The 9,484-nt window shown below is 39.0% G+C and overlaps 2 protein-coding genes across 2 annotated transcripts; both read left to right on the forward strand.

Moving 5' to 3' along the window:
- The first annotated feature begins 447 nt into the window (after positions 1 to 447).
- LOC108881549 (C-C chemokine receptor type 3-like) lies at positions 448 to 4,651 on the forward strand. Its single transcript, XM_018673622.2, is given in 4 exon segments — positions 448 to 492; positions 717 to 916; positions 2,616 to 2,997; positions 2,999 to 4,651. Coding segments are annotated over 3 exon segments (1,038 nt in total). The 5' UTR covers positions 448 to 492; positions 717 to 737; the 3' UTR covers positions 3,476 to 4,651.
- Positions 4,652 to 5,672: 1,021 nt separating this feature from the next.
- On the forward strand, positions 5,673 to 9,065 carry LOC108881548 (C-C chemokine receptor type 3-like). The gene is made up of 3 exons (XM_018673621.2): positions 5,673 to 5,886; positions 6,144 to 6,346; positions 7,110 to 9,065. Exons 2-3 carry the CDS (start codon positions 6,165 to 6,167, stop codon positions 7,966 to 7,968), a joined length of 1,041 nt encoding a protein of 346 aa, XP_018529137.1. The 5' UTR covers positions 5,673 to 5,886; positions 6,144 to 6,164; the 3' UTR covers positions 7,969 to 9,065.
- Positions 9,066 to 9,484: the final 419 nt, after the last annotated feature.

Below are 9,484 nucleotides of genomic sequence, written 5' to 3' on the forward strand. Positions count from 1 at the left end.
CAGAACTATATGATTTAACTGGAACTAGAACCTGCTGGACTGCAGAGCAGTTTTTAGAGTACTCATGTTAGCAGAGTCTCTTTAGCACCCTGCTGTGTTCCCAGGGTCACATCCTTTTCTGGGATAACTTGGGCTTCCCTTTGTCTAACATGCTTGATAATTTCATCTGTGGTCTTTTGGAGTGGTTTTAAATAGATTCTTCATAGATGGTCATAACGTGCACAGATTCACTCACCCTGTCTCTGACCACAGCTTTGGAATTTGATCTTAACAGTTCAAGGAGGAGGTTGATCCTGAGGATGTGTTGCTATGTTCTGCTTTTAGCCAGTCCTTCCCTCTTGTATGCACACACACTACTTCACAAACACACCTTCATGGTACTTCCTTACCCAAGCTGGCTGACTTATCATGGGGTGACTTAGACTCATTGTGAGTCAGTCAGTTCTGGTCTTCAGTCAGACAACAAACACAAGCTTCTCTGCTGACCAGACGGTAAGTACTCTCAGCTTCCTGGGCTTCTCAGAGGTTCCCAGTTACACACATTGATTTATGGCTCTTATTTGCATGGCTTTGCTAAAACACACAAGTAAAACTGAATGGCTCTTAAATTCCTTAAAACATTAATAAAAGATTGATCATTTTATCATTTCAAATTCATACTGACTGCATCATGTGGTGAATATTTTGTTTAGTGGCTTCACTTGTGTTTCTGACAGATTTTCCTGCTAATATTTGAGATGGAAACTACAACATATGATTACGACTATGGTAATTACAGCGATGAGCAATACTCTTCGATCACACCATGTCGTACTGAGAGTGTCAACAATCTGGGAGCTCATCTATCCATCCTTTACTACTTTATGTTTCTCTTCAGTCTTTTTGGCAATGGGCTGGTCCTGGTCATCATCCATCGGTGAGTGGACTAACAAAGATTTAAGCTTAAATGAAAACAATGAACACATGCAGTGCAGGAGTAATTAAAAAGAATCCAGTGATCGATGAATTACTGTGAACTGTGGGAGGGTGTAGAGTTGTCAAATTAATCATTTCAGTCCTGGTTGATGTGGTTACTGTTGTGACTGCAAGTGTATTTTAATAATACTGGAAACACTTGTTGAGCAGCTATTTTGGCACAAATACCATAAAAGATCAGCTGGTGAATCTGTTTACAATGCAATGAAACAATGTCATCTTAAAAAGAAGTCAGTCAGTGATTGGCCTTTTTCCATCATTCCATGGGTAACTGTGGGCTAAATTTATGGTGCATAAAGCACATAAGATTAAAAAATACCAAAAAAAACCCCCAACAACTATGACTCATTTTGTTGCCAGTTGTATGCTTTTGTAAGTGTGTGTGTGTCTGTGTGTATGTGTGTGTAGGCAATGTAAAGCCAGTCCAGGGATGGATGGAAGCACTAACAATGGAAACTACCATAAAACTACCATATTAAGCATTAATTACATAACATAAATACACTGAATGGCTATTGCTGAAATACTGCTGATCATATATAGTATAAAATGTTTGCTTTAGTGAAACAAGTTACAATACTTAATGCTTTAGGATTGTAAGTCAAATTAATATCTTAAAATATTAATAGATGACAAGTCCATATTCTTCAATTTACACTATTCTGTCTACCATACTAGCATCTATTTTTATAACTGGGTGGACAACATATCAGGAAAACCCCTCATCATAATGCAACAGGACCACAGACTCCAATATGAACATACAGATGAATCAACACCTCTGAAACAGTTACAGTTTCTGACATTTGGGAGGCAGAATGGACCGAGTACATGGGACATAAGAGAGAAGCAGTTCTATGACAGGATTCAGTTCTACACCATTTGGGGCACTGGTGGATTTGACTGGAGATGTCATCAGGTTGTCAGAAAAAAGACACTGACTGGAAGTGTATGAAATGAAGTCATACTAGGAGCTTCTTATTCTTATGCCCAGAGAGAGAGAGAGAGAGAGAGAGAGAGAGAAGAGAGAGAGAGAGAGAGAGAGGAATACAGTAGCTATTCAGCAGGTGAAGTTCCTCTCTCTAAAGGCCCCTAAGAGTTACCTCTACTCTGTCACTGTCTACCAACTCTCCTTTCCCTTGTCTCCACCACTGCTCTCTACCTTTGAAAGCAAGCAAAAGTAAAAATATTCCTGTTTGTTGAAACGCAAATGACAATGTTAAAGATGAACTCAGCAAAATCTCTAGGTCTTGGCCTGAAAGGAACGTTTATAATGCACTGTTATGCAAAAATGTAATTGAAATCCGTCTCTTTAAATCAGTATCATCACCATTATTATCATTTGATGATGCATTACCCTATGTAAGCTGGAGTAAAGGGCTTACATTGTGATTCGCTGAGGCTGGGAGTCTTTGCCTCCGCTAGCAGAATGTTATGATAACAGTAAGCAATAACCACAGTGACACTTAACCAAAATTAATTTCGATTCTGCAGTATTTACATATGTCATTAAACAGATTTCAAAGCAGCTCTGCTTTTTGTGAGATTTCACTGAAACCATCTGACGATAGCGTGAAATGTTACTGTAAAAAATGCTTGTCTGTTTTTTTCTAATAACTGTCTAAATGACCACCTCCTAGGTTTGAGAAGCTGACCACTGTGACCAACATCTTGCTGCTGAACCTGGTGTTTTCCTCTCTAATCTTCATGAGCAGCCTTCCCTTTATGGCAGTCTACATGCAGCTCTCCAACTGGATCTTTGGCAAGGTTATGTGCAAGATTGTGGGCAGCGTCTACTATCTGGGCTTCTACAGTTCTGTCCTCTTTCTAACCCTTCTGACCTTCGACCGACACCTTGCTGTTGTGTACTCTTTGGGTGCATCACGAGTGAGAAACAGAGGCTATGCTCTAATGTCCTGTGCTGTGGTATGGCTGATCAGCAGCCTGGCATGCATCAAGCCAATGATTCTCCACAACACTTTTATTCATTTCATCAACAACAAAACACACTGTCAGGAGTATCCAGGTGATTTATCCTTATGTTAATGTGGAGCAGCTGAGAACATCTGGATTTTATCTCCAGCTTTTCCTTTTCTTGATCTTCCCTCTGGTTGTTATTATCTACTGTTACACTAGGATTGCAATCACTGTGCTATCATCCAGGATAGTCACCAAGTTCAAGACAGTCAGGCTGATATTCATCATTGTCCTATTGTTTTTCATGTGCTGGACCCCATTCAACATTGTAATGCTGATGCACGATGAAAACTCTACCTGTGAGGAAAAGCAGAAAAGGAAATATGCACTTCAAGTCACTCGTAACATTGCCTACATTTACTTTTGCTTCAGTCCAATCTTCTATACATTTGTGGGGAAAAAGTTCCAAAACTACTTCAGACAGATGCTGGTGAAACGCTTCCCAGGGTTAAAGGGACATATTTCTGTCAGTCAAAACAGCAGACCCCACGTGTCCACAAAAAGTACGCCAAATGAGCTTTAGGATTGGAAAACCCTTTATTTCTCAGTGTAGCCATGTGTTCAACTAACTATGGTTTTACAAACAACTGAAGGAAGTGATAAGTCAGTTCAGGACTGTCAGGGTGCAGAGAAATGAAGTCTGAGTAGGGAAACAGTTTTGCCCACAGCAGGATAAAAGCTGAGATAACTGTTATATGTGCTAAACTCAACTGAGAGACAAATATGTGTTGTATAAGAATTTCTTGAGACATAGTGATACAAATCAATACCTACAATGTGGTTAGCTAATTTCACTCTTTTCGATTCTCAAACCATTGAAAATGTGTTCTGAAAGTTAGTTGTCAAATTGCAGCACAAAGAAAGAAACTGTAAACACACTGTCAAGAGCATACCAAACCAACAAGTGTCAATAAAACCCTGTGCTACCTTTACACCTGAGCGCTCTGTCATGGTAGGTAGGAAAGATGGGAAAATTAAAAAAAATTAAATTTTTTGTTGGGGTGTCGTGGGGCATCATTATATAGCAATTTCATGGTGATAACTAACAAAGTCACACCTTTTCATGAACACGTGTCATTGATCAGGCTGAAATTACTGATTAAATGTTGCACCCATCATATTTCAGCTGTCTGCATGTGACAGAATTTAAAAGTTGGACTGTGGGACAACATTAGGAAGGAAAGATCCATAGTCTCCTACCTCCTAAACATCTGAACAAACTTTCAACCACCAGCCCTACATTTTAATGACTTAGAATGAAATACCAAAAGTGGTTTGCACTGCATTTTTATAATGAATCAAACATGCACACTCATTGTCTGGTAATTTTCCTCATCGACTTGCCTGCTTGTGACAACATTTGGTTTTGGTTGTAATTGTTTTAATCTTTCGTTGTTTGTCATCTTTTTTTTCTGTTAAAAGAAGTTTTACTATGCATGTTTATAATGAATTTGTAAAATGAAAAGTCTTGATATTGATGTAGAGATAATGTGATGATTCGTTGATTGTGTAGGTATTCAAGTTTTGTATAAATCACATTTTACATGTAAAGAAAACAGTGAGCTTTGAGTGAAAAGCTGCAACATCAAAGGGAGTTAAAAGCTTTATGCAGTTAGTTGATTTTTGGCGCTTGTGTTTGCTTGTGTAATGCTAAGCTATTTGATTAAATCAACACTTTTAATCAGCAGGCTGCATGTTTTTGTTTTCACATCCTGCATTTTTCCGGAAGAAAAGTTCCTTTTCAAATAAGCCTTTTTACATGGCTCCCAAATGCATTTTTGGACTCGATTTTACATTTAGGGACGTTCAAAGTTTTTTATATTCATGTTTAAAAGAGAACAGGACCGCATGATTGCATTACTGACCTGAACAGTTTTGCCCAACAATACCACAGAAATCAAAATACTATCATCAAAAGAAAAAAAAAAGCTATTATTATTACTAATGAAATTTTAATATCCAGAATTGTTTATAAAGTCATGATGTTACACACTGTGTGTGGTCTGGTCATTGGTGGTCTGCAACGGCAATTAATTCAAGGGATAAGAAGAAGGTAACATTAGTGCATAGTAAGACTGACCAATCTTGATGAGCTGCGGCATCAGTGGGACAGTGGATTGTTGGAAATATCCATAAAGTTTTTACCGGCCCTGTCAGTCCCTCTACTCTCTTTCTGCTCTGTGTGTCTGTCTTTCAGGGTGTGCATGACAATGTGTGTGTGCTGTGTTCTGGGACTGGGCTCAGTGGTTACTCACAACCAAGTTTCAACCCTCACTGGATCCTCACACAAACCCTGAATCACTGGAAACTTGTGTTTTTCCATAGATGTACATATTTGGACTTTTTTTTTTTTTTTTTAAAGGAAACAACACACATGAAAACAGTGGGATCAACCACAAAGACCAAGTTGGCTAAGCCCCACAATTTATCACATTGTTTAACTTTGGTCTTGGCATGGGTTCTATTTTGAAGCTCTGGTAGATCACCTGCCAAATTACCCTCACTGCAAAATGTCACAGTGTATACTGCTCAATGATAAATTATAACCCAAGCATAAATTTCTTCCATACTGACTTTATATGGAAGAACTCTGCTTCCTCATTGATCCCTGTGAGACAGTTACATTGACTGCTGCAGTCAAGAGTCCTAATGCAGAGGGGCCTGGCAAGAAATTGTCCGGCATTTCCCTCCGGTCTGGGAGGAGGAGTTCAAGGAGGAGTTTGATCCTGAGGGTGTGTTGCTATGTTGTGCTTTCAGCCAGTCCCTCCCCTTTGAGACACAGACACAGACACACACACACACACACACACCCCTCTGTGGTACTTCCCTACTCCAGCTAGCTGACTTATTATGGACTGACTTGAACTCATTGTGAGTCAGTCAGTTCTGGTCTTCAGTCAGACAACAAACAGAAGCTTCTCTGCTGACCAGGCGGTAAGTACTCTCACTTTAGGTTGATTCTCATTCACACAAACATCTGCTTTTATTTCCTGGGCTTCCCAGAGGTTCTAAGTTACACACATTGTTTGATAACTATAGTTTTATGGCTCTTATTTGCATGGCTTGCTGGAGCACATAAATAGAACTGAAATGGCTCCTACATACCTTAAATCTTCATGAAGGATTGATCATTCATACTGACTGCATCATGTGGTGAATATTTTATTGATGGCTTAATTTGTGTTTGACAGATTTTCCTGCTAATATTTGAGATGGAAACTACATCAAATAATTATGACTATGGTGATTACAATGAGACTTCACCAGTTACACCGATGCCACTATGTTCTCCTGACAATGTCAACAATCTGGGAGCTCATCTATCCACCCTTTACTACTTTATGTTTCTCTTCAGTCTTTTTGGCAATGGGCTGGTCCTGGTCATCATCCATCGGTGAGTGGACTAACAAAGATTTAAGCTTAAATGAAAACAATGAACACATGCAGTGCAGGAGTAATTAAAAAGAATCCATCACAAACAATTCTAGGTTTAGCAGTTTAAAGTGGCATGCATGATCCCCATTTGAACAGTTTTTATGATTCTGTTTAAATTAGTTGGTGATTTGCTGTTTAGAAGACATTCAGCCTTTACTATAAAATTCAGAGATAGAGTTGACTTGGGACCTTAAATCAAAATCTGAAAGACACTTATTCAAATAAAAGTTCTACACATAGGGGCTAGCCTTAACTTCTGTGCTAAGTAGCCTTGTAAACACAGGCAACAAACCAATGCTCCTTATTGGTTCCTATCAAAATTGTAGTTTCTGCAGGATTCCAGATTACTACACCAAAGCAGAAAGAAACATTCCTAGAAAGTAAATCGAGTAATTTAGATATACTTCATGCAAGCTGGCGATGTATCCATCACACTTTAATGGCGCTCCACTGCAACAAGTTCAGTCTCTTACCACACCACCAACAAATTCTACAGTATGACCACCACTACATATGTCAATTAACAAATTGTGGGCACCCACTAAATACCACACTTTACTGAGCTGAAGATCTGCAAAATTAACCTCACTCCCACCAACCAAACCACAGATGCAGAGATTCCACTGAAGCCATCTCATGATGGTGTGAAATGTTACTGTCAAAAATGCTTGAACCACATCATCTGTTTTTCTCTAATAACTGTCTAAATGACCACCTCCTAGGTTTGAGAAGCTGACCACTGTGACCAACATCTTGCTGCTGAACCTGGTGTTTTCCTCTCTAATCTTCATGAGCAGCCTTCCCTTTATGGCAGTCTACATGCAGCTCTCCAACTGGATCTTTGGCAAGGTTATGTGCAAGATTGTGGGCAGCGTCTACTATCTGGGCTTCTACAGTTCTGTCCTCTTTCTAACCCTTCTGACCTTCGACCGATACCTTGCTGTTGTGCACTCCTTGGGCACACTGCAAGTGAGAAACGGAAGCTATGCTCTAATGTCCTGTGCTGTGGTATGGCTGATAAGCAGCCTGGCGTGCATCAAGCCAATGATTCTCCACAACACTTTTATTCATTTCATCAACAACAAAACATACTGTCAGGAGTATCCAGGTAATTTATCCTATGTTAATGTGGAGCAGCTGAGAACATCTGGATTTTATCTCCAGCTTTTCCTTTTCTTGATCTTCCCTCTGGTTGTTATTATCTACTGTTACACTAGGATTGCAATCACTGTGCTATCATCCAGGATAGTCACCAAGTTCAAGACAGTCAGGCTGATATTCATCATTGTCCTGTTGTTTTTCATATGCTGGACCCCATTCAACATTGTAACACTGTTACGTGATGTAGGTGGTTCCTGTGATCATTTGCAGAAAATAGGCTATGCACTCCATGTCACTCGTAACATTGCCTACATTTACTTTTGCTTCAGTCCTTTCTTATTTACATTTGTGGGGAAAAAGTTCCAAAGCTACTTCAGACAGATGCTGGTGAAACGCTTCCCAGGGTTAAAGGGGCATATTTCTGTCAGTCAAAACAGCAGACCCCATGTGTCCACAAAAAGTACGCCAAATGAGCTTTAGGACTGGGAAACCCTTTATTTCTGAGTGCGGCCATGTGTTTACAAACCGGCCGTGGTTTTACAAACAACGGAAAGAAGGGATAACTGACTTATCACTTCCTTCAGGACTGTCAGGGTGCAGAGAAATTAAGTCTGAGTAGGGAAACAGTTTTGCCCACAGCAGGATAAAAGCTAAGATAACTGATATATGTGCACAACTCAACTGAGAGACTACTAGAGACTAGTGCTGCAAACTGTACAAACTTGTATAATCAGCTTGACTTGGCTGCCCCTGACACCAGCTCTTATACATAATCACTGCCTTCAGCACTTCCTTACATGCTAAATGCAGCCTGTATGTCGAAGAATACCAAAGAGAATGCTACAGTAGACTCAACGCTTGTTAGCCCTTTAGCCTGTGGATAGTGTTCCTGTAGTCTACTGAGTTAGTCCTCACTTCTGCAGTTTATTTAGCCTTTTACTGTCATGATACAACATACACGAGTTTTGCTTATTTTCTGTAAACACAAAACATATGTAGCATTAACACAATTACTGAAAGTTAAGTAAGAACAATTCTTGATTTCATAAGTTGTCACTTTTATGTAGCCTACAGCTCAATATTTTAGGACTACACTCCCTGGCACTTGCCCACAAATAGAGTGAGAGCCAATCTAACAAACTCACATTTCCTCACAAACAGGTGACATTCACCAGACTGTGACACGTGATTACATTTTTCACACATCATATTTCAGTTATCTGGATCACCTTTATGTGCCAGAATTTAAAAGTTGGACCGCTGGACACCATTAGGAAGGGAAGATCCATAGTCTCTATACATTTTAATGACTCTGAATGAAATATAAAAAGTGGTTTACACTGTATTTTTACAACGCAATGAATCAAATATGCACTCGCTGTCACCTGTTTTGATTAATTAGATTTTTTTGATTTGATTGTTTTGATCTTATGTTGTTTCTTATGTTACTGCATGAGAATAATGTAATGATTCATTGTCTGTATAGTTTTGGACAGTCACATTTTACATGGAAAGAAAACAGTGAGTTGTGAGGGAAAGGTTGCAACATCAAATGTAATTAAAGCTTTATGAACTTAGTTGATTTTTGCCTCCTGTGTTTGCTTCTGTAAAGCTAAGCTATTTGATTAAATCAACACTTTTAATCAGCAGGCTGCATGGTTTGGTTTTCACATCCTCCACATTTCAAAAATAACTAAATAACTCACTTTTCAAAAAATCCTTTTTACATGGGTACAGTACAGCACAGTAACACCACTATGAAAAATGTAATTAAATTAACATCTCTATGAGAACAAAAACTGAACAAACTGAACAAAACTATAGGCATCATAAAAGTAAAGGCAGTTTGTACAGGCCTGCACTAGAAAATAAGGAGACCATGGACAAAGACCAAGTTAGCTTATCACATTGTCTAAGTTTGGTTAAAGTTTGTTTCTATTTTTAAGATATGGAAATCACTTACCAAATTGCCTTCACTGCCAGATTTCAGCCTGTT

Source organism: Lates calcarifer, linkage group LG24 (assembly GCF_001640805.2).
Source record: "Lates calcarifer isolate ASB-BC8 linkage group LG24, TLL_Latcal_v3, whole genome shotgun sequence".
Taxonomy (NCBI): domain Eukaryota; kingdom Metazoa; phylum Chordata; class Actinopteri; family Centropomidae; genus Lates; species Lates calcarifer.

What these genes read in the sequence shown, in the direction of transcription:
- LOC108881548 (XM_018673621.2), top strand. Translation starts at nt 6,165, where the DNA reads ATGGAAACTACATCAAATAATTATGACTATGGTGATTACAATGAGACT. An exon ending in GTCCTGGTCATCATCCATCG is followed by an intron (nt 6,347 to 7,109) that starts GTGAGTGGACTA and finishes ACCACCTCCTAG; the next exon opens with GTTTGAGAAGCTGACCACTG.